This window comes from Agelaius tricolor, unplaced genomic scaffold, assembly GCF_023055355.1.
Source record: "Agelaius tricolor isolate 1412-34295 unplaced genomic scaffold, bAgeTri1.0.p SCAF_12, whole genome shotgun sequence".
In the NCBI taxonomy this organism is placed as follows: domain Eukaryota; kingdom Metazoa; phylum Chordata; class Aves; order Passeriformes; family Icteridae; genus Agelaius; species Agelaius tricolor.
Genome location: NW_027269272.1, coordinates 5,328,728 through 5,352,838, shown reverse-complemented (window position 1 = coordinate 5,352,838; position 24,111 = coordinate 5,328,728). Strand labels below are relative to the sequence as shown.

Sequence of the window (24,111 nt, the reverse complement as noted above, 5' to 3'; positions counted from 1 at the left end):
TGTGACCGCTCCGCTCCTTGCGCAGAACGCCGACGGGCGGGTCCTGTGACACGTACACCTAGGAATGCTGTGATAAACGGGCGCCGCCATGGTGTTGTACGGAGCCGGCCCAGCCCCGCCCCTCCGTTCCCCGTGAGAGCAACCCCCTCCACCATGCCCGCCCCACTCGGAGACGCCTTTCAGGGCTCGGCTGCCACGGACCGAGCGGCTCGTCGGGAGGCGGACGCCCAGCTGCGCCGACGAGGCAAGCGAGAGACGCTGGGAGCGAATCCCCCTTTCCCCACCTGCCCCACGCCGTACAGCTGCTCCCCGGCCAAAATGGCGGCGGCCATGTGGCGGCCGCCATGTTGTGCCGTACAGAAACCCCTTCCCCACCGGCGAGGGGCGCCGGGGTGACCCGGCTCCGCCATCTTGCCGTACGGCGGCGCGGCGGGGCCGGGGCCGGGGCGGGGGCCGGGGCGGGCCCGGCCGGCCGAGGGCGGCGGCGGCGGTCGGAGATGGTGATCTGCTGCGCCGCCGCCAACTGCTCGAACCGGCAGGGCAAGGCGCGCCACGGCGCCGTCTCCTTCCACAGGTAAGGGCGGCCCGCCCGGGCCGCCGCAAGTGCCGCGGCCGGGCCGCCCGCGCCCCGGTCCCGCTCCCTTCCCCGGGCCCCCACGGCGGCGACCGCCCTTTGTTTCCCTCAGGGGAGACCGGCTCGGGGCTCCCGGATCCTCCAGCCCCGGGCGGGCAGCGGGAGCGCCCCTCGCCTGGGGACCGGGCCCTTCCCGGCCTGTCACCCCGACCCTCCCCCGGGCTGTGCCCCCGCCGCCTCAGCCCTCGCTGGGGATGCTACCGGCCGTGAGCCCCCGGGGAAAGTCCCTGTCTCGGGAGTCCCATTGGAAACGGAACCCGGCTCCCCTGCTCAGGGGCTTTCTTGCACTGCAGGCATTTCTACAGCTAATTAAATGTTATTAAGCACACCCGGTGCGAGCAGCACCCGGGTCACGCTGGGCAGCGCGCTGGCTGGGCTGGGTGCTTTGGTGGTGGTCACATCCCCCTTCCTTGTGGCCAGGCTGTTTGTTCCTCCTGGGGCTGGTGAGGGCAGTAATGGATCGATTGCTGATGGAAATGGAAACAACACCTTTTAGTCCTACGCTTGTTGTAAAGTGGAGCTGTTGACGCAGCAAATGAATATCAAATGTTTCAGCCCAAAGTGAAGTAATTCTTAAATGAGCGTAATTTAATTTGTAGATGAGTGTAACTTACCAAAACACAACTTTCTCCAAAACCTCCTAAACCTAGCCATCGCCTTGGACTTGGTCACCTCAAAGGTGTTTTCCAACCTCAACAGTTCTATGATTCCATGGTTCTGCAATTCTTAATGTACCAACCCTTCTGATTCCCGAAATGTAGCTTGTTTTTTAGTGGGTTTTCTCTGTTCCCTTTTCAGATTCCCCCTGAAGGATTCGAAACGCTTGATTCAGTGGCTGAAAGCTGTTCAGAGAGACAACTGGACTCCCACCAAGTATTCCTTTCTCTGCAGCGAGCACTTCACCAAAGACAGTTTCTTCAAGCGGCTGGAAGACCATCACCGCTTGCTGAAGCCCACTGCTGTCCCCACCATCTTCCAGCTGGTGGAGAAGAAGCACGGCAAGCTGGATTATGTCAGGAGCAGAAGGAAAATAGCCAGGCAGGTGCTGGTGCAGGATGGGGAGGCCCCGCAGGAAGGAGGCGGTGAGGTAGCACACAGGTCTCCATCTTCTGGCCAGGACTTCATGGTGATGCAAGGGACGAAAGAGATGGAGGAGGCCACTCTGAAAGAGGAAATAGGATCCATGCCCAAGGAGGAACAGGCCCTCCACAGCCAGCTGGACGGCCCTCGGAGAAGGACGTTAGGGGATCATTTGGGCACCAAGCCTGGAGTGCAGGTAAAGCCCGAGAGGTCTCCTGGCAAGGACTGTGCCAGGGGCAGCTGGGCAGGGAGCTGGGTGGCAGACAGGAGCGGCGTGTCCGTGGACGATTTCACCCCTCCTGCCTCAGGTGCCTGCAAGTTCATCGGCTCCCTGCACTCGTACAGCTTTTCCTCCAAGCACGCCAGGGAGAGGCCGTCTCTCCCCAAGGAGCAGCTAGAAAGGAAAAGGCCAAAGAGAGACGTGGAGCCCAGCTGCAGCAGCCAGCCCTTGGGGCACGACAAGGCCGTCACAGAAGCGTCCCCGACATCGTCGCTCACGGCCACCCCCCAGAAACCCTCGCAGGGTCTGTCAGCATCCCCAGCTGACCTGACCCCTCGTCCCGCCGCCGAGGCCGTGCTGGGGCGCAAGGGGGACACGGACGCCAACCCCATGTCCATCAACGAGGTGATCATGTCGGCCTCGGGCGCCTGCAAGCTCATCGACTCCCTGCACTCGTACTGCTTCTCCTCCCGGCAGAGCAAGAGCCAGGTGTGCTGCTTGCGGGAGCAGGTGGAGAAGAAGAACGGGGAGCTGAAGCTCCTGAGGCAGAGGATCAGCCGCTCCGACAGCCAAGTCAGGAAGCTGAAGGAGAAGCTGAACGAGATGAAGCGCAACAGTTTCCCTTACTTGAACAGCCTGATATCCCAGGACTGTGGTCAGTATCGCCAGGGGTGCTGCACTGAGGTGGAATTCCCTGCTTTCTTAAGTTGGGGGCTGTGAAAGGTGTGATGGGGAAAAGGTATGACACTCTGGGAAGGAGAAGTAGCAGCTTGGTAAGACCAATGGATACAGATTAAAGAATTCACTCAGTGGGCACACGAGTTAATTCTTACATCCCTAACCTTCCCAAGATGTGGAATCAGAATTTAGATTGTGGTGTTACAGGCAACTCTGTTCATGAATTTATTTTCTTTTCTTTCTGAATTATTTTAACTTGTTTATGAAGCAGTGGCTCCTGCTAGGATTTTCCTTCTTCCTTTGGCACGTGCCTGTGATTTTTTTCTGGTGTGTTAATGAGCTGTCCTAGCAGCAGGTATCTGGGAAAGCTGTTATTGTCCTCAGTGGCATAAGAAATAGTTTTGATATTGGATTTCATATACTGAACTCAGTACTGAGAATACAGGAAATGCAAGTGAGGTGGGAGGTATCAAATATGACAATGTCATGATGCACATCGAGGTCACAATTTGTAAGCAAATGTCTGTCTTTGCTTTGTTCCTTTCTTCTCTTGGAAGGCAGAAAAAGTTGGGAAACATAATAAAGCAGGGAAGATGTTTCTCTATCAATTACAAAAATAATAATTAAGCACATGAAAGCATAGGGGAACTCAGTGATGGATGAGGTCATGTAAAAAGTTTGTTACCTAGAAGCCAAATGGGGCCCTTCTTGCAAAAAAAAAAAGCATCTTTTAATGTACAATATGCACACAGTGACTGTGATTGCAAGGTGCATTTCAGGGCAGGAGTTCAGGACCATCTAATGCTGGTGTGCATGGTTGCTGAGAAAACATTGGGTTGCCTTGGGAAGGATCTGGGATATGGGGCTTGCTTGGAGAAGTTGTCACCTGGGGAGGAGGGTTGGGTGTCTCCTGATGGCTAATCCTCACCTTTCCTTTAGGAGAAACACTCCATGGCTTCTTCTGGAGATGCTGGGAAGTCAGAAAAGTGATGCTGGCATAGACAGGCACATTCTCCAGGCTGTTATAGCATGGCCAACTTCCTCACTGGAAGAGGAAAGTAGACTCTAAAATGCATGAAGCTCGACACCCAGCACTACTTTCCCCATATTTATCTAATTTTTCACAAGATGGGGAAACTCACGCTTTTATTTAGGTAGAGGGGAGAAAGTTTTGCCCTAGGAAATCAACATAGTCTTGTTTGTACCTTCTGGTCCATGTTTTTGTATTGTTTAGGTGTCAAACGAAAGAAAATAATGAAATATTTTAGGGTTCCATAGTTATCATTCATATATATAGATATATTTATGTATGTATATGAAATATTTATTTATACATATATTTAAAAAGGTGTCTGCCTTTGTTGGAATACCTTCCCTGAGATACTAATTGCAGGAAGAGTATCTTTAAGGATATTTTTCTTTTTTCTGATAAGCACTATGATTTTTCTCCTTTTCCCAAGGTTAATATTTTTATAGATACGTCTTTAAGAAATGAAAATTTAATGTTCTTGTAAAAATATTCTTAATATATGAGCTACATGCTCTATTTTACAAGGGAAAATGTAATTTTCCTTAATGAATTGACCAATTCATTACCCATTCTCCCATCTTTTATCAACAAAACTGGAGATCAGTGTGTGAAAATGAACCATTTTGGCAGTTGTAGCTTGGCATGATGGGAAGTTTTATGGAACCCTTTGGCTGGGAACTTTTTTAATGGGTTGGTTGGTGACTGACTGGCTTTTTTTTTTTTTAGCTTCATCTTGGTGTTTTTGTGTTTTGGAGTCTTTTTTTGTGTGCTTGTAGTACTAGTTTATGGCAGTGAAAATAGCTGATGAAGTGCAGCCAGCTGAGTCTGGTTCATGCCCAGACACCAAGTTTTACTGTAATACCAAGCTGAGTTAAGAAAGGCTTTTAATATTCATAAAAATACAGTCAGGTAACACATCAGGTTAATAATAGTCTTTGTTAGCAGCCCTGTCTCAGTTGTCCCAGCTCATCTGATGTGTGGTTGAGGTGATGGCTTTAGCTGTGAACCTGAGCCTGCATATTTTTTTCTGCTGAAGGCAGTTCCTTGAGTGTAAGTACCAGGCTGGAGTGGCTCTGCAGGTTGTTACCTGTCTGCATCCCTCACCTTCAGCTGTTTCCACAAAATCCTGAGCACAAAACACCAACTTTAGGCCCACACCCACTCAGCAGGACTTCATTTCAGTGCTAGTTCTCACATATTTTCCTCTAATGAGACCAATAAATTTCTGCTGGCTGTCTCCAAGCTGCAGCAGGCTGGGAAGAGCAGGTTTGTGCAGGACTGCTGCCCAGCACTGCCTGCCAGCCACACTTGGGGCCAGGTGACTCAGGGTGGCCAAGTGGCTCCAACTCCAGCTGTCACAACGTGCTTGAGGGCTGTTTCCCAACCTGTCTTACCAGGGGCATCAACTGGTGTAGGAGAAGTCCCAGGCTGTCTACAGCACAGCTGCCATGGTGGCTTTTTCCATCTAAACTTTTTGAATTTAGGTGTTTGTTTGGTAGAAAAAGATTTCCTTCTGCTTCATGAGGTCCATGGAGGCTGAGGAATGCTGCTGGTGGACGAGTGGGATTAGGCACAGTGTACCAGGCAGGACAGGGTGAGATGTGGCTTCTGGAGGATCACAGGATGCACTGGAGAAATGAGGGAGAGCCAGCAAACAACCAGAGATGTGTCCTGGAGAAGTCATGGGTGTGCTGACAGCACTGTCTGACCATCTGCTTCTGCATGAAGGTTTCACAGCTCTGCTGTGTCAGCTCTGCTCACTCAGACAGGAGATCCCAGCAGCTCCTTCCACAGCACCACCTCCTCTTGCCGTGCCCCAGTTTGGGCTGGTTGTAAAACTACATCTCCCAGCAGGCAGCAGGATCAGTGTTTTACCCAAATATGAGCTCATTTCCCTCATAGCCATCTTGCCACCCTGTGCTTTCTGGGGCAGGGGGGGCTGCAGGTACAGAAAATAGCAAAATATCTACAAACATGGCTGGGCATGGAGCAAACACAGGTAGGATTCCATGGGATTTGAGTTTCTGTGTGCATCAGAGAGGTAAAGCTCTTGGAATTCAGCTGCTTGGGGGTGTGAGGAGCCTCTTCCATGGTGCATGTCCGTTTTCATGAAGGTCATATTAAAGGCAGGAGAGTTTGCACAATGAGTTCATGTGAAAAACAGTTAGAACTTGACTAGGAATCTGTGGGGAATCTGGCTTGGATTTGTATTTGAATATCTGTGCAAAGCCAGTGTAGAAATGGGGTCGTTTACAGTACATTTTGCATGCAAATGAAGCAGAGTTGGCAAACTTCAGGCAAGCAGAAGGACAGAGCACTTAATGGTTTTGTGTGGTTTTGTGCTGAGGTGGAGTCCTGAGACCTGGTCTGTGGGGCCTGAAGTGGTGGTGCCCATCCTGGTGGCAACAGATTTCATTCATGTTGCAGAAAAGGAAAAGCAAAATCCTGTTCCTGACTGGCATTGAGAAGTGGGGCTGTGCGTGGTTGGAGGTGCTGTGCTCTCACCTGGCTGGGGATTGTGTATGGTTGGAGGTGCTGTGCTCTCACCTGGCTGGGGATTGTGTCTGTGCTGTGCTCTCACCTGGCTGGGGATTGTGTCTGTGCTGTGCTCTCACCTGGCTGGGGATTGTGCATGGTTAGAGGTGCTGTGCTCTCACCTGGCTGGGGATTGTGCATGGTTGGAGGTGCTGTGCTCTCACCTGGTTGGGGATTGTGCATGGTTGGAGGTGCTGTGCTCTCACCTGGCTGGGGATTGTGCATGGTTAGAGATGCTGTGCTCTCACCTGGCTGGGGATTGTGCATGGTGCAGGTGCTGTGCTCTCACCTGGTTGGGGATTGTGCATGGTTGGAGGTGCTGTGCTCTCACCTGGTTGGGGATTGTGCATGGTTAGAGATGCTGTGCTCTCACCTGGCTGGGGATTGTGCTTGGTTAGAGATGCTGTGCTCTCACCTGGCTGGGGATTGTGCATGGTTAGAGATGCTGTGCTCTCACCTGGCTGGGGATTGTGCATGGTTAGAGGTGCTGTGCTTTCACCTGGCTGGGGATTGTGCATGGTTAGAGGTGCTGTGCTCTCACCTGGCTGGGGATTGTGCTTGGTTAGAGATGCTGTGCTCTCCCCTGGCTGGGGATTGTGCATGGTTAGAGATGCTGTGCTCTCACCTGGCTGGGGATTGTGCTTGGTTAGAGATGCTGTGCTCTCACCTGGCTGGGGATTGTGCATGGTTAGAGATGCTGTGCTCTCACCTGGCTGGGGATTGTGCATGGTTAGAGATGCTGTGCTCTCACCTGGTTGGGGATTGTGCTTGGTTAGAGATGCTGTGCTCTCACCTGGCTGACAAGGACTGGACCAGCAAGGGGCTGTTGTCCAGCTCATCTTGAAACTGAAATGTGTCTGATGGGTCACAGAGATGTGCTGTCAGGAAAATTGCATCCACCAGGGCAGGCACTGTTAGCCTGACAGTTGCATGTTAACTTGGAGCAGGATTTTGGAAGAAAACTGCTTTTATTGTGAGATAGCAGGTGCTGCTTGGGATTTTTTTTTGTGCCTGTCTGGGGTGGGAACGGCCAGGGTAGAAAGCTGTAGGGTGAGCATTGCAAAGAGCAAAGAGAGCCATAAAGTAAACTGAGAGTGAGATAAGGAGTAGAAATATGTGTGCACAGGGGCTGAATCCATGGCAGGAGGTATCTTGAGAGATTTCATCATGGTCTGAGCACTTGGGTAGGAGGTGAACTGTTTTGTGCTCAGCATGGGAGCACAGTGTGCAGGAACACCAGCTCTGGGACTTGATTGAGGGAGGTGGCTCTTTGACCTCCCCCTTGGAGAGAAAGTTGGTTGGAAGGGAGGAAACAAGACTTTTTGCACTGCTGTTGGTTTGGGGTTTTTTTTTTTCAGTGGGATGGTCTTGTTCTTTCCAGGGTTTTTTTTTTTTTTTTGCCTAATAGTCTATAGAGTTTGTGCATTAAGCATTTAATTTTGCAGTGAGTTGGCAATGACTCACAACAAAAACCCAGCTTGCAGCTAGGAAGCAATGAAACAGCAAACTAAGGAAAACTCGAGAGAAAGTCAGGCTGAGCTCAGGTAGGGTGTTTGGTTTCTCATGATTGAGTAGAAATTTAAAAAAAAAAATTCTCTGTGTTTTGTAAAGCAGAACTCTGGCAATGACTACAGGCACTGGAGCACTACCACCTTGGAACTTGGCTGTGAAATGAATTACTGAGTGTATAGCATGAACATTTGTGAATATAACCCCATTTCCAGCTTTTGGAGCAGAGATGGGATGATCTGTTCAACAGCTGATCTGCTGGCACCTGGTGGGATGCATCTTTCTTGGGGGAGAAAGAATTCTAGCACAGGAGCTGCTAGAGCTTGTTGATAGGGCCTTAAACTAGCTTGGAAAGGGGAAAGGGACAAAACCAGGGTCACCAGGGAAGAGCAGTGGGCTGGAGTGCCTAAACTTGAGGGAAGGAGCACTAATGGGATCCCTAAATCTGCTTCACCAGGTGCTGGTCACAGTGCACCACAGCAGAAATGTCTCTGCATTAATGCACCCAGCAGGAAGGACCAGTGAGGAGCTGGAGGCTTTGGCTCAGAGGTCTGGCATCACTGGCATGAGTGAAGCCTGGTGGGAGCTTTCCCTGTGACTGGAGGGCCCTGAGGGACAGTTCCAGGCTCCTCAGGAGAGGCAGAGGGGTGGCACTGTGTGTGACAGAAGGGCTGGAGTGTCTGGAGCTCACAATTGGCAATGTTGAGAACCTTTGGATAAGAATCAAGGGGCAAACAAATAATGCCATTTCACTGTGGGAGTCTACTCTGGACCTCCCAGCCAGGACAATGACACTGACAAATTATTCCTTGAGGAATTAAAGGATGATTCCAAGTCATCTGCCCCAGGGGACTTCAACCTGTCAGGAATTAAGTGGGAGCATCCCACAGCTGGTACAGCCTGAGCCAGAAGGCTCCTAAAACACCTGCATGACAACTTTATGGAACAGGTCCTCAGGGAGCTGACTTGGAGGGATGATCTTCATCTCCTGCTTGTCATCAGAGAGGATCTCATGAGCAAAGTGAATATTGGGACCAACTTGGCCACAGAGACCACAGAGCCATCACCAAATCTCTGGTGACAGGAAGAAAAGTGCCTGAAAAACCTCAACTCTGGCCATGAAACCTCAGGCTGCTCAGGGAATTAGTGAGTAAGGTCCCCTGGGAAATGTTTCTGTAGGTGCTGGGGTCTGTCAGTGCTGGTCACTTTTAAACATCATCTCCTAAGGGCACAGGAACAGCAATTCCTGAATGTCAGAAGTCAAGCAGGTGAGGCAGAAGGCTTGGCTGACCAGGGATTTCTCTTGGAAATAAGAGGGAAAAGGAAGGTGTGTGCCCAGTGGAAGCAAGGTCAGGTGATGTGGGAAAAACATAGAGATGCTGTTCCCCACTGTTGGGAGAAAATTTATGCAGGCAAAGCTCAATTGGGGTCAAAGCTGCCAAAACCCTATTTTTTCAAATATATAAATGGCAAAAAGCAGTTTAGGAATAACATTGCCCCATTCCAGGATGAGAATGGTCACCTCACAAGCAGGGACAGGGACAAGGCAAAGATGTTTAATGCTTTCTTTTAAACCCAGTTAGCAACTGTGCTGAAGGAAGAATTTCAGGGAACTGCCCAGTTGATGCTGCAGACCCCACACTTTGAAGACTCAGGGATTTTGTTTTGGGGATTTTTGGTGGGTTTTTTGTTGTTGTTTGTGTAGTTTTTTTCCCTCAAGTTTTCTGCAGGAAGTGTTCCCCAGCTCAAGGAAATGGGTTAGCTGCCTTGTTAGCAAGCAGCTGGCCACTCACTGTGGCTTTACTGATAAAGCTGTGTAGGAATTTGTGCCAGCTCAGCTTTCTGTGCCAGGGATCCCACTCAGAAGCAGGGAGAACTCAGTATCTCCTGGTGCAAAGCCTGGACAGCCAGTTCCAGTGCAGGGTGGGATTTGGCTTGGAAACTCTTTGGGGCTGGAAAAGATGTAGGAACAGTCTGTCTGTGAGCTTGGAGGGGTGGAGCAGGGGCAGGTGGTGAAATGGAGCTGACCTGTGTGCTCAGGGCCTGGCTTGTGGCCTGAGTGACTTCCTGAAGAAAAGAGATCAAGGTGATCAGGTTGCTGATGGGTGTGTGGCTTTGTCTCATGAGTGTCATGTGAGATTTTGTAGAACCACAGGATGGTTTGGGATGAAGAAACCTTAAAGCTCTTCTTGTTCCAACCCCCTGCCATGGGCAGGGACACCTTCCACCTCACCAGGTTGTGGAGGAATAGGGTCTTGGAGATGCTGGGTCCCTAATGGCTTCCAGAAAGTGCAGGAGAAGGTGACTCCAGGAATGTTTTTGTTAAGAAAGAGGATGCAGAGAGAGCTTCCTTGTAGCAGGCAAAAGAGGAGCTGTGCATATGAATGCAAGAGAATCAGCATTTAAGAGGGCCTCCTCTGAGTGTGAAGCTTTAAGTGTGCAGAAGGGTGACCAGGGTCTCTTGTGCTGCAAATTCTCAGATGTCATTTGCATTCTTGATATTATCATAGACTTACCTTTTATGCCACATTAGTGGGGTTTTTGTACACATGATGTGCTAGGAGTTTAGACCTGTAAAAAGGGACATACAGGCTCCTTCACCAGTGTCTTGACAGTGGCTGTATCTATAAACCTGAAATTTGAAACAAAGCAGCTCAGCATAGAACTTCTTGTTGCTACAATAGTCTTGCATTTACCTGCCCCAACCATGACATAAAAAAGCAAATTGCTTTTCAAATAGCTGCCCTTTGTTTTGTTTTTTTTCTGGTGGATTCAATCAGACTCTCTCCTGTCTGTCTCCCCTCTTGCTTTTCCACTCTCCCAGCCCAGCCTTCCAGCCAGGAAGGAAAAAATTCTTAGTCCACAAGTCAGAGACCAACACTGAAGGTAAGAAGAGCATGGGATGAGATCAGGATACCTGCACTTACCTGCACTTCACTGAGCCCCTGCTCCTTATTCACTTCTGCTGCTCTTGACTTTTCCAAGCCACATGAGAATTAAAGAGGTCTTTAGCTTTGCTGCCATCTAGGTAATTTAGAAAAGGAATAATAATCACTTGGCTGTGCTGTTTGCCCAACTGCCAGAGACTCCAGGATGTACAGTTCCATCTTCACTTCTCAGCTGGCTGCAATTCCAGCCCTTTGGAAGTGAGACCAGGTCAGGCACCTCCAGCCAGGCTGGGTGCTGCACAGCAAGGCAGTGGGATGGTGCAAATGGCTTCCCTTGGCTTCTCTTGGTTTATAATCAAGTCTATAGAGTGGGAATGGCTGCAGCCATTCCTTTCATCTATTGTTTTGATGCTTTTCCTGAAGTGCAAGCAGGAGAAAAGGAAGTGCCCTATGGAAGCTCTGTGGTGACAGAAACTGTCCTGCTCCTGGCATGCTGACCCAGGAGAGGGCAGCAGCAGCCCAGGCTGCAGGCTCCTCCAGCTTTTCCAAAGCTTTGCTTTTCACTTCCATCATGGGAAATGAACCTGCAAAGAGCTTGTAAAGAAATGCAGCAGAGAGTGAAAGGCAAACATCAGCTGGAGGGAGGAGCAGTGTGCTCCTTATTTTCAGAACTGTGTGTTCCCCTCATGGGACTGGAAAGGTGAGTACAAGGAAATACTGTGCAGTACACTGACACTGCTCACAGATTGTGGGAACCCCTTTCCAAGGCCTGGGCAAGCTGCACAGTCTGTCAGGCTGTTCTACAGATCCTGGCTCTGATGCTGTAGGCCTTTATCACTGATTTCCTAGTGAGCTCTCATGTTTCCTCATGTTGCTTCCTTTGCAAAATACTTCAGCATAGAGCAGAGCAAGCAGCAGCACTTTGCTGACATGGGCTGGCTTTTCAAACCTGCTGTCTGGGGAAGAATGAGTACCACAAGTGGTCTCTCTTACCCAGGAGAGCTGCTCTTCCTTCTCCTCTGGCATTTCAGGTCTGGACTGTCCTTCCTCCTTGCTCAGTCTCTTAGTCTGACATTTCATAAAGAGCACAGTGAAACTCACACTGGTTAAGCAAATTTTGGCCACAGCCTTATTCTTTTAGGTTGTGATTTCTGCCTGCAGTTGAGTCTGTGCCTTTTAGATCAGCCAGGCAGCTTGTTCTTGTATTCTTGATCTCACTAGGTGTGGAAACACTCCCCCTGCAGCACCCACCTTGCCAGGATGCAATATTTATCCCATGAGGGGGAAGAGGACATGCTTTAAGCTGACTTCAGTCATGTTTCTCTGCATAAAAGACTACTGAGAGTAGCAGGCACCTTGTTTGTGTGGGAATCCATCTTTCCCAACATCCTGTGGGTGATGTTTGGCTTTCCCTCCTTACACCTTAGTAGTGGATCTGCTCTCCTCTTCATGTGGCTTTAAGTTGTCTGTCTCCATTTTCCTGATGTATTTTTTTCAGGTCACAGCCTCTGAAAGTAAAATGCAAAACTGTTTCTCAAAACTCTCCTACAGCACCAAGCCTGACAGAGTTCAAGAAGCATTTGGATAACACTCTCAGGCACATGGTGTGACTCCTTGGGATGGTCCTGTGCAGGGCCAGCAGTTGGACTTGGTGATCCTTGTGGGTTCCTTCCAGCTCAGCTTATTCTGTGGTTCTGTAAAATGATTTGTTAAAGAAGTTTTACCTTTGTGAAACAGGCTTTGGTTGCTTTTTCATAGCTGCAGTGACAAAGGGAAGTATCTTTCTCTTCCGTTTACTCTTTGCCTGACAGGCACCCAGGTATTTTTAAGATGTTTGCCTTAGTGCAGAGCCTTAGTAGAACAGCTTCTGAATAATCCTTCCTTGTCTCTTTGTACAAGTTCAGGCCATTGTTAACCTCTTAAAAAAATATTATAGCCAACCTTTGATCTTGAATATGTACACAGCCTGATTTTCTTTTGAAATGAGGACTCATTTCCTCAGCCTCTGGAACAAACAGGAACAGTATGAACTCAGTGCTTGAGAGAGATGAGCCCAGAGTGTTAGAGGTTTCATTATCATTTAATGATTATTCTTTGTGCTGAGCTTTCAGTCATCTTCTTCCCTGCATGTGTTTGGGAGAGGGCTTTTCTTTCAGATCAAGCTACAGAGAGGAGTCAGAAATGGACCACCTGCAAGAATGCTCTATGTATGACTGGTTTGAGGGCTGGTTTGGAAACAGACCCACTTGCCATGACTGTTCATTGTTCTCCATCTGCCCCCTTGGAGCTGGCACTGCTCTGAAGGAAAGCATTTCTGTGGTGTTGAACCATTTCTGAGGTGTTTTGTGCTCACTTCCAGCCAGCTGGAGGCTGCTCACAGCAACCTGCAGGGCACAGATCCTTGAGTTTTCATTCTTCCTTCTTTCTTTTCCTCCACAGAGACTCCCCAGCTGAACCCTGTGATGGAACCCCTGTCCTGGATGCTGGGCACCTGGCTCTCAGACCCACCAGGAGATGGCACCTTCCCTACAATGAAGCCCTTCCAGTACCTGGAGGAAGTGCACATCTCTCACGTGGGACAGCCCATGCTCAACTTCTCGTAAGTCAGGAGGTCTGCCTGTGTTAGCAGCAGCTCCTGGATTGGAGCAGGCATGGATTTGTTAGTTGGGTTTCTTTTCCAATGGCAAAGTACATAAATTTTCACCTCAATTCACCAAAGTACATAAATTTTCACCATAATTTTCACCTCGTTTTCAAAACAAGATGATGCTGTGGTATGTGACTGCATGGTCTAACTGTGATTTTCCTTGAAAACTTGTGATTAATTGGCATTACAAATGCCAATTACAGTGGCCCTTGAAGGGTAATTTTTGATGATTGGCTTTAAGGCATTTGCAACATAGTGTGGCAAAAGCTGATAGGCCAAGAAATGCTTATAATATATTGCAATTAAGAAATAGTTAGCTTCTGATTGAGATAGCATGAATTATAACATCTGTATTGTCTCACCCTTCACATGAAACTGAAAATGAAATAAAAGTTTTGAAAACACCTCTCAGTTGCCCCATCTCTGAGTCAGAAGAGAGCATAATCTAACAAAAACTTTTGATTAATTGGCATTCTTTGTGAAATTCCCACTTAGAATAAATGCAGGAGCTATGGCATGGCTACCAGGTTTCTCCATTTTAAGCTGTGGTCCTCAGTCTTCACCACTGTGAAAATCTGAGAAAAATTAATGCTTGTCAAACTAAAAAAAGTAGGTAGCTTAACTACTTGCTTTGGCTTCAAGTGGTTGTTCTAAGAAAAATCAAAAGGAATCCAGAGGGAGGGAAGTGACAAGCTGGCTACTGCTGAGTAGTGTTCCAGTGTTCCTTCAGGAGGGGTGAGTTGGAAAGTGTGTTGCTTTGAAAACCAAGAAAAGAAGAATTACAAGATGGAAGTGCTGGGTGAGAGATGCTGTGTTCCTGGAGTGTGCTGGAGCTGCCAGCTCACCCTGGGACTGCTTTAGTCCAATTTCCAAAAGAAACAAAGCTCTGACAGTCTTGCCCTGGCTGCACCTCCCTCCCCAGCTTGTGAACAGTTCCTTATTTGAGTCACTTTTTTTTGCCCCTCCTTTTCTTTGTGCCAAGGAGTTACACAGCTGTGAGCTGTTGAGCTTTAGGAAGCACCAGGAAAACAGGCAGCAGTCCTGGAGGACAGAAACCCTGTGCTTTCCTGGAGCAGTGGCTCTTAAGAGACAGCCCCTGTATCCCTTAAAGGCTCCAAGCACTGAAAACTGCCTGATTTCAGTTTGTTTCTCCTTTGATAAGTATAATCACCCACGTTATGGGTGACCAAACCTACAGTTCTTAAGGCCTCCTGAAGAATAAATAAGAGTCTGAGCTGAATTTGTTATCTTTTTGAAGGGGGTGATGGGAGAAATATGTCTGCTCTGTTGCTTCCTACAGCAAGGAATATATAGACAAAACAACTTTTCCAGGTGTAAAAGCTGAATAAAGATGATACAGTAATTCCAGATATTTATTTGAGAAAAGGAAGTTTTTGAGACACACGTGGCTTCAGCATCTGTGAAACATCTGAGTTCCTGAGGGCTTTCTGAGCTAGTTCTTAGAAGGACCTGGAGGTCATGGAAAATCTAAAGCTTGAACTTAAACTTAAGGACTTAAGTTAACTTGAACTTAAAGACTTGAACTTAAAGACTGAACCCCAGCTCTAAGAAATAGCTGTGCCTCTGTAAAGTAAGCATATTTTTCCAGGTTTTCATCTCTCAGCTGTGAAGTGTTGTCAGTCTTTTACTCTTCAAAGAGTACTGCAGGCACTCATGTGGTTAAATAAGAAGAAACCAGGCCAAAAAATGTCTTTTGAGTACAAAACACATTGGATTTGTGCTCTGGTTTGCCCTCAGGTTCAACGCCTTCCACCCGGACACCAGGAAGCCCATGCACCGGGAGTGTGGCTTCATCCGCCTCAAACCCGACACTAACAAGGTGGCCTTCATCAGTGCCCAGAACACAGGTACACTCCTGATAGATACCCACTCTGGGGAAAAGAAGAGGTTCTTACTCTGCTGGGCCATTTCATCACTTTTTCAGACAGTTCTTGAACCTCTCACAGTTTTATTTTATTAATTTTTGCTGTTGGAATCGCTGCTCTTTGCTGCTGGACCCACAGTGGATCCTAAACTAGGAGAGCCTCCCAGTGTGTAGAGGCAGCACCTTGGTGCTTCTTGCCTTATGGGGACTGAATGAGAGAGAACCATGTCACAGACACATTTTCTAAAAAATCCTTTCCTTAGGATTTTTTTCTCCTGAGAAGCTGAGAGGCTTCAGAAAGGAAATGTAACCAATGGTTATCTGCTGCTGTGGAATGCAACAGGTGCATCTGGGATTGGTCTCATGTGGTTGTTTTTAATTAATGGCCAATCACAGTCCAGCTGTCTTGGACTCTGGTCAGTCACAAGATTTTATTATCATTCCTTTTCTTTCCTTTGCTAGCCTTCTCATGAAATCCTTTCTTCTATCCTTTTAATATAGTTTTAATATATAATTTTCTTTTAATATAATATATATAATAAAATAATAAATCAGCCTTCTGAAATGTGGAGTCAAGATTCTCATCTCTTCCCTCATCCTGGGACCCCTGCAAACAGCACCACAGAAGCACATCTCAGTTATTATAAGTGAAATTGTTAAACCCCAGTTGATGCTTAAGTTTGCATCTAAAATGAAGGTGCTGAAGTGAGGAGTGCCAGTTGTGGTGTGACACTCATCCTACATAGTGTGAATAAGTCCAGCTGGATTTTTGTGAGCAGCATTCCATGTCTGAGGCTGTGTGGATCTGCAGTTGTCAACAAAGAAAATTAATTAGGGCAAATAAAACCATTCTCCACAGAGAGTGCTGGTCTGTTAAGCAGCCTAATAGAGCATAGAGTGGTTTGGGTTGGAAGGAACCTTAAAACTCCTCTCATTCCACCTCCCTGCCATGGTCAGGGACACCTTCCACCAGACCAGGTTATTCCAAGCCCTGTCTGACCAGAGTTTGAATACTTCCAGGGATGGGGCAGCCACAGCTTCTCTGGCCTCACCACCCTCACCCTCACAGGGAAGAATTTCTTCCCAATATCTAACCTAAATTTCTCCTCTTACAGATTAAAAACTTTTTCCTTGTCCTGTCCTTATCTGAATGTGTAAAAAGTCCCTCTTCCTCTTTTCTATAAGCTTCCTTTTAAGTACTGAAAGGTCAAAATAACAATTATGACATGCTTAAATAACCTTTGTAGCCTAATAATATGTGTGCCCTTGCTTTTCCCTAGGTCTGGTGGAGGTGGAGGAAGGGGAGGTGAATGGACAAGAGCTGTCTATAGCTTCTCACTCCATAGCCAGGATCTCCTTTGCCAAGAAGCCCCATGTAGAGCAGGTGAGTGCACACAGAATGAGCCATTCCCACAGAATTGCTTGCCCCAGGAGAAGTCTGGTTGAGAGGATGTGTTATTTAGCATGCTTTAATTGCAGAATGCCATCAGGGGTTCTTGGAAATACTGCATGGCATCCTGGCTTATTCTTTCTGTAAGAGCCTTCAGAAGAGATTTTGTACATTATGAGACCCAGAGGGATCATTATGATAAAAACTGACAGGCTGGATCAGAGCAGCTAACCCAGAATCCTGTCTCCAAAATGGCCAGTAGCAGGTCCTTAGGGAAGAAAAGGGGAAAGTCTGGACTAAATACTCTTTTATGGCAATGGGATTAGTTATTAATGCTGGTTTTCTGGATTGATTGCAGTATGAGGATGCAATTTAAGGTATGGTCAGTACTGGGCCTCATGGGGATGTTTCAGGAACATCTGCAGTTCTTGCTCTTTGCTTTTCAGAGCCTTCAGACCTTGCTCTGGGCTCTTTTCCCATCTGTGGCTGCAGGGTAGGGCTGGCTGGCACTTACTGTCAGCTGCACCTTTGGTTGGCTGCTTTTGGGGGTTTGACTTTTTTGGGTGTGCAGTGGGGGTGTGTTGATACAGCTGGAAGGGTACAGCCAGCAGTGGGTGCAGTGACACTGCTGGAGCCAGTGTGGCATCCTGAGGTCACCTCTGGAAGTGTCACTGTCACATCTGAAGCTGTGGTGGCTGAGCAGCAGCTGAGAGACAAGCTTTCACAGCCTGGCTTTTGAGTGCTATAAAACTGGCCCTTAGACAGCAGAGAGCACAAGTTTGTGCAGATGCAGACAAAAATTTGATTTGCCTACACAGATAGTGTCCTAACTTTGGGAAGTCCCAACTCCCCTGCCTTTGGGTGCATGTTTTCCATTGTTGGGCTTCCTCTTTCCCAGAAACAGCTGTTCTGCCTCCTTCCCATAGCAGAAGTGAAGCCATTAGATACTGTGGCTGTCAGCAGGGAGGCAGAGCTCTGGATTGCAAACATTTAAATTAAAGGGACTGTCCTCTTTGAGTCACTGCCTGGACTGTGGGCAGATGGACTGGCAGGAGGAGAGGGCAAAGCACAGAAAGCCAGCAGATGTATTCCTAATTGAGGGCTCCAAGGCTGGCCTTGGCTGGAAGAAGGAAGGAAGCTCTGGGGCTGGAGGTCTGTGCCCATCTGGCACCTGTGGGAAGCTCAAGCCCAGGGACTGGTCCTAGTGAGTATTTGTGAGGCCCTTGCTGGTGAAGGAGGGTGTGGAATGAGAGGGGATGTCAGGAAACCAGCTCCCAGAGCCTTTTCCCCTTTACCAAGAACAGCTTAAATTACCTGTGGAAACAAAGAGGCCACAGGTTTGTGAGAAGGACGTGTGTGCTGCTGCTGGAGTTGCTCATTTTGAGAAAACTTCACCATATTGTTGCATTCCTGGTGAAAAGTGATTCAGGGTGGCTGTGGCTTGGCTGAGCTATCACTGAGGCAGGAAGGCTCATTTCCTGCACCAGGCTGTGTCATGAGTGGTTTAGGTTGCTTGAAGAATCACCTTTAAAGGTGTTATCAATGCAGATTTAATACAAATTTGTGAAAGCACAGCTTAACAAAACTTAATGGCAAGGTTCCCCCTGTTGCTACTCATGGATGAGGAGGGGCAAGGACAACCTCCATTCTTTATTGGATGCAAGGGGAATATGCAGGAGAAGAGGAGGCTCAGGGGAGACCTCATCACTCTCTGCAACTCCCTGAAAGGAGGTTATAGCCAGGTAAGGGTTGCTCTCCTCTCCCAGGCAACCACTGACAGAACAAGAGGACACAGGCTTGAGCTGTACCAGGAGAGGCTTAGGTCAGACATTAGGAATAAGCTGTTCACAGAAAGAGTGACTGAGCATTGGAAGGGGCTGCCCAGGGAGGTGGCGCAGTCACTGTCCCTGGAGGTGTTTAAGAAAAGCCTGGATGTGGCACTCAGTGCCATGGTTTAGTTAATAAGATGGTGTCAGGTCTGGTATTTAGTTAATAAGATGGTGTAGGCTGGACTTGATAGTCTCCAAGGTCTTTTCCAGCTTAGTTAATTCTGTAATTCTGTGAAGGTGCCTTGTTCCATGGGTAATGGCCTTGGAGCTGGTGTTGTGGAGAGGGCTGCTTTCTTTAGGAGAGAAACCTCCTTGTTTATTTGCCTGCTGTAGTGAGGAAATCCTTCCTTGGTGGATGGCAAAGGGAAGAAAGCACAGCTAATGGATTCAGCTTGTGGACACTCATTGCTTGATTTCCTTATTTCTTTTTCTCCCCCCTGGTTTAGATTACCAGAAAATTCAGGCTCAATTCTGATGGGAAACTCGAACAAACTGTCTCAATGGCAACCACTACACAGCCCATGACTCAGCACTTACACATCACCTACAAGAAGGTGACACCCTGATACCAGGAGTGCTGGGTCACCTCCCTGAGGGCAAGGAGCAAGGACATCATGCACCAAGAGCAGCAGCAGCAGCAGCAGCTCAGGAGCACAGCATGGCAGACCCCAGATCTGGCTGCCTGTGCTCATCCCTTGGGCCCCAGAGCTGCCTGTCCTGTTGAGAATGTTACTCAGATGTTTCTGTAATGGTATATAAAGAAAAAATAAATAAAAAGCTTTTATTTTTATGGCTGTGTCTTTGGTGTGACTGCAGGGTGGTGTGTGCTGCCTGCTGCTCAGCAGTGCTCTGGAGGGGCTTTGTGGTGCCTGTTCATTAGTAGGTGTTGGGGTGGAGATCCAGCCTCCTGGACAGCCTGGAGAACTCTGGGGAAGCCACAGGTTCTGGAATGGGTTTGCACTGCAGGGAAAGACCCTGAGAACTGCAGAGCCTGTCCAATGAAACTTGGCTTGAATAGCAAGAGAGAGCACCTACACCTTGCTCTGGGAGTTTGTCCAGCAGTTTGAGGGGAATTGCTGCACTGTGGGAGGTCAGGGCTAGACTTCAGAATATCACAAGAGTTTGGGGGACAACTGTGAGCCAACAAGCAGGAGAAACTGCTAACAGTGGGGTTCAATCTCCAACTCTCAATTTCCAGCTCTGGAATCAGGATGCAGCCTTTGACCTTTGTGAGATCTGTCATCAAGTCCCTCAAAATTGAGGGAGCCAAAGGACTGATCACTGCTGGCCTACAGCAGAGACTCTTCAGCAGGAGCTTGGGCCAGATGGCCTCTGGCGGTCCCTGCCAGCCCCAGGCACTCTGGGAGTGTAACAGTGGCACAGCCCCACCCCGGCAGGGACCGCCTGGAAGGGATCTGGGCAAACACTGAGGTGTGCAGCCCACTGCCAGGTGGGCTTTGTGCCACGGGATCTGTCTGTGGATGGGGAGCTCCTGGGTGTGCCCCTCAGAACCCCGTGATGTCACCAGAGCCAGGATCACTCACCTGCAGTGGGTAACCATAAACAAACTGTGACCAGCAGCGCTGGGCAGTGCCAGAGCACCCAGGCTGTGACCCACGGCAGCCGAGGAGCTTCAGAGTCCTGCCAGAGGCTGAGGAACCTCCGAGTGCCCCGAGTGGAAGCCAAGCCTTCGAGTCCTGCCCGCGGCTGAGAGCAGTCAATTCCGAGAGCAGCAATGTCGGAGGCCAGGCAGGAGCCAGCGGCGCCCCGAGCCGTCCGGGTGTGCCGCATCTGCGTGGATTTCCTGCACAGCCCCGCTGCTGCCGTGGAGCCCTGCGGACACGTGTTCTGCCACGCCTGCATCCAGCCCCAGGCCGCCCCCGATGCTGCCGCCACCTGCCCGACCTGCCAAGGGCCCATCGGGAGCATCCGCGTGCTGCAGGATCAGGAGAGCCGCCCCGGGCCGGTCCCGCGCCGCCCCCGCCGCCGCCTCCATCCCTTCGTGGTGCGCTGGCGCCAGCGGCAGCAGCGGCAGCAGCAGCAGGAGCAGCAGCAGGAGCAGCAGCAGAACCAGCAGCAGCAGCAGGAGTAGGCAGCTCCTGGAGGGGGCCAGCCCTGGACATTCTCCGATGGGGACAGGGTGCCGAGCCCCCCTGGCCCCAGCAGCATTCCCAGAGAGTGTCAGGGGAGCTGGGCAGAAACGGGCCAGGGCAGGCCTGGCCTCGGGACCACGTGCACCTCCTCCCCTTGATCCCATTTGATGTGGATCCTCCATGGCCCCTTGAAATGAAAACCAGGATGCTGAGAAGGGCCTCGCCTGGTTTCTTCTGCTCCTTTCTCATTAGTGCAGGACTGGGGGAGTGGGAGCTGTGGGAGAGGGAAGGATATGGCTGTGGGAACTTGGACAGAGGGTGGGATAAGGCTGAAGAACTGGTGGAGAAGTTCTTCAGCCTTATGGGGCTGAAGCCCACTATGGCTTCTGGGGGGATGGAGAGGAGTCATGGCTGAGAGAGGCTTGGAGTGAGATCCCAGCTCCAAAAATCCCCATGAAGCTCCAGATCCTCATGAAGCTGATCCCAGCTCTGCAGCACTGGCAGGAGGTTTGCTGTGCTTTGGCAGGAAAAAGCACCCTGGATCCCAAACATTCCTATGGCTGAATGTGACCTGGGGCAGGGGATGTGTGTGATGTGTGTGCAGGCACAGCCCCTGGAGCACAGCCAGCCCTCCACGCTCCCACTCCTGCAAATGGATGTTAACTTGCTGGCAATTGCTCTCAGCCTCGCTGGTTTCTAGCTGGGCTTTTAGGAGGAGCAGTGGGAACCACCCTAGAGCTGGCTCCAGGCGAGTCCCACTGGCCCATGGTGGTTTTGGCATGTGGAAAAATGAAATAAAAGCCCTGTTCTCTGGAGAGCCAGCCAGCCCAGAGCGGATGAGCACTCCCATTAATGTGTCATTAATGTGCAGCCCTGGCATCCGCTCTCTTGGCACTGCAGAGGTAATTACAACCCAACTATAAAGCCCTGCACATGGATTTATTTACTGCCTTATTAGCAGCATCTGTTCTCCCACAGAAGTAGCTCAGCTGTTTGCTCTTGTTCAGGGAGAGCAGTGGAGCTCACCTCCCTGGGCTGGAGGGTGAGCTGAGCACACCACTGTGGTTCCATTCTCACCCTGCTTGTTGGTTTAGTGCCTCTGCCCAGCACAGCATGAGGGGGGCACAGAGCTTCACCCCAAACCTGGAGGACATGGCTGTGTTTGAGATCCAGCAGCATTTCTCTTCCCACCTGTCTCCTAGCACATCCCCACAATGTTTTACCATCAGGGAACCCCAGAATCATGGAATCATCAAGGTGGGAAAAGCCCTCTAAGATCACTGAGTCCAACCATCAACCCAGCACTTCCACTAAACCATGTCCTCAAGTGCCACAGCCACACATTTTTTTTGAACACTTCCACGGATGGTGACTCCACCACTGCCCTGAGCAGCCCATTCAAATGCTTGACAAGCCTTTCAATGAAGAATTTTTCCTTAATTTTCAGCTTCAGCCTCCCCTTGTGCAACTTGAGGCCACTTCCTCTTGTCCTGTCCCTGTTCCCTGGGAGCAGAGCCTGATCCCCCCTGGCTGCCCCCTCCTGTCAGGGAGTTGTGGACAGTGAGAAGGTCCCCCCTGAGCCTCCTTTTCTCCAGGCTGAGCCCCTTTCCAGCTCCCTCAACCATTCCTTGTAAGGCTTGTGCTCCAGACCCTTCACATCTGTTTCCTTCTCTGGACACAGCTCTCCTCCAGCAGGAGCCATGGGATGAGTGGCCCTGGTGCTGCAGGACCCTCAGCTCTCTCAGAGCTGCAGTTGCCCAGGCTCCCAAGTGTTTCTCTGCTGCTGCTGAGCCACAGCAGCCAAATCACTGCTGCAGCATCCACTGCCTTGGCTGCTGGCCTGGCCTGGCTTTGCTGCTGAGCACATTTCCCAAGGAAAACGGATGCTGGGTTTGTTAACTGAGTGTTGTGGCAAATGCAAGTTAAGTGGCTGCAAATCCACCAGAGAACCAGTTCATTCAGGGCACAGAGCATCACAGCAGGAGGGAAGCACCATCCAAAAGGCTTTTGTTGCCTATGGTGGGACATGAGGTTCCTCAATAAAAATTCAGATGTGGCCCATGCCAACCAAGGTGCCAGGTTGGGATGCAAAGCTTGGAATTACAAAGTGTCAGTATTTATTCATGGGTGTGAGATGTCCCAGCTAAATCAGGGCACCCAGGTGGGGTTTTTTATGAGGTTCTTTAGTCCATCCCATGCTCGGGTACAACACAAATTGACTGAGCACTGACACCCACACTAACAGATCTCCAGTCACAGTAAAACTTGGCAAAGCTGCTCTGTTTCTGCTCGTCCATGGATCCAGGTGTCCTTGAGTCCCTCTGGCTGCAGTGACTGAGCTGTGACACCAGACCAGCCTGGGAGGGTCTCAGAGCCTGGGATGCTGTGGTACCTTGGTCATCCCAGGGATAAAGCTGTTCTTTATCCCCCAGGGACTGCTCTAAGCCTCCAAAAGCAAAATCCTGCTCTTCAGGGCCGGCCTGTTTGTTTCACTTCAGCACAAACAATCCCAAAGTCTTCAATAACACTCAACTGCTTCTTTACATCAGTGTTTAATTAATATATATAGTATATGTAAAGTTAATATACTTTTGCACTATAAAGGATATTTGACAGTTAGAAAAGCGATTTTTCATCGCATTTACCAAGCCTGTCACACACCTGGGCTTCCATCAGCACCACCAGGCTGCTGCTCCTTTCTGTCACCGTCCATCCCCCAAGTAGCCCCCGCTCATCATATCAGCCAGCAGATAATGAAACAGCTCATGCCTCAAACATTAATAGCTTTTTCTCATTATAACAAGAACTGTATAAAGGAGCTACTAGAAAAGAAACCTCCCTGAAGATGCCTGACTAGGACTTTGGACTGAAAGTCAAACTGCTGAGATTAGATAAAGGGAAAACCCTGTCACAGCACATGTCACAGTTGAGATGGCCACCATACAGAGCATCACCACACAGTTTCAGAAAGCTTCAACCCATACAGAGTAACACCTTACCTCTTCAGAAGGCTGTAAGGCTCTGCCCTCCTTGCTCTTTAGCCCAGCCTTTTATCCCCTGCTGTTGATGCACTGCACCTGTGTGCCCTCTGCTCCCTTTGGTGGTTGGTCAGTGCCCCTGGGCACTCCATGGCTCATTGCTGTCAGTGCTGCTCACCTGCTGCTCACAGCTGGGCCCATTGAGGCTCAGCCCCACTCCCAATCACCACAAACCCCATTCCTCAATCACCTGAAACAAACAAGTAAACAAGGAAAAGAATGTGAGCCAGCCCCAGCAGCTGTGCTAAGAATCATCTCTGGCTTTCTTTGGGATGGGGGAGGCCATAGCCCACAGACCCATTTGCTGGGAGTGGGTTTGCACAGATTTCTCCCCCAGCTGAGGTGGAGGAAGAAGTTTGGGTGTGCTGTGACCTCTGCTCAGGGTGAACCCATCCATCCTCCCTTACACAGATTGCTGTGGAACCCCCAATCCCAGGAGGGCCACATCCACAGGACATTCATATGAGAGGCAGCTGAGGTTAATTAATCCATTAATCCATCAAAGGCCCTCCCAAGTCATTCCTTAAGCCTTGCACCACAGGGCTGCACGGGATGCAACAAACCCAAAATCTGTTGTGAGAGACAATGGCAAACTCCCCCTGCCACCCCCACCCTTCCCCCAGGGAATTACCTGGATTTTCCTACCTGGCTTGAG

At 49.6% G+C, this 24,111-nt stretch overlaps 1 protein-coding gene across 2 annotated transcripts; it reads left to right on the top strand.

Moving 5' to 3' along the window:
* Positions 1 to 385: 385 nt before the first annotated feature.
* Positions 386 to 19,115, top strand: THAP4 (THAP domain containing 4). 2 transcript variants are annotated; one of them, XM_071437276.1, is made up of 6 exons: positions 386 to 574; positions 1,433 to 2,589; positions 13,014 to 13,173; positions 14,980 to 15,089; positions 16,387 to 16,490; positions 18,772 to 19,115. In XM_071437276.1, exons 1-6 carry the CDS (start codon positions 498 to 500, stop codon positions 18,889 to 18,891), a joined length of 1,728 nt encoding a protein of 575 aa, XP_071293377.1. In that variant the 5' UTR covers positions 386 to 497; the 3' UTR covers positions 18,892 to 19,115. The 2 variants fall into 2 exon arrangements, with proteins under 2 accessions (XP_071293377.1, XP_071293378.1); XM_071437277.1 differs by lacking the exons at positions 386 to 574; positions 1,433 to 2,589 and adding an exon at positions 5,499 to 5,641.
* The last annotated feature ends 4,996 nt before the right edge of the window (positions 19,116 to 24,111 follow it).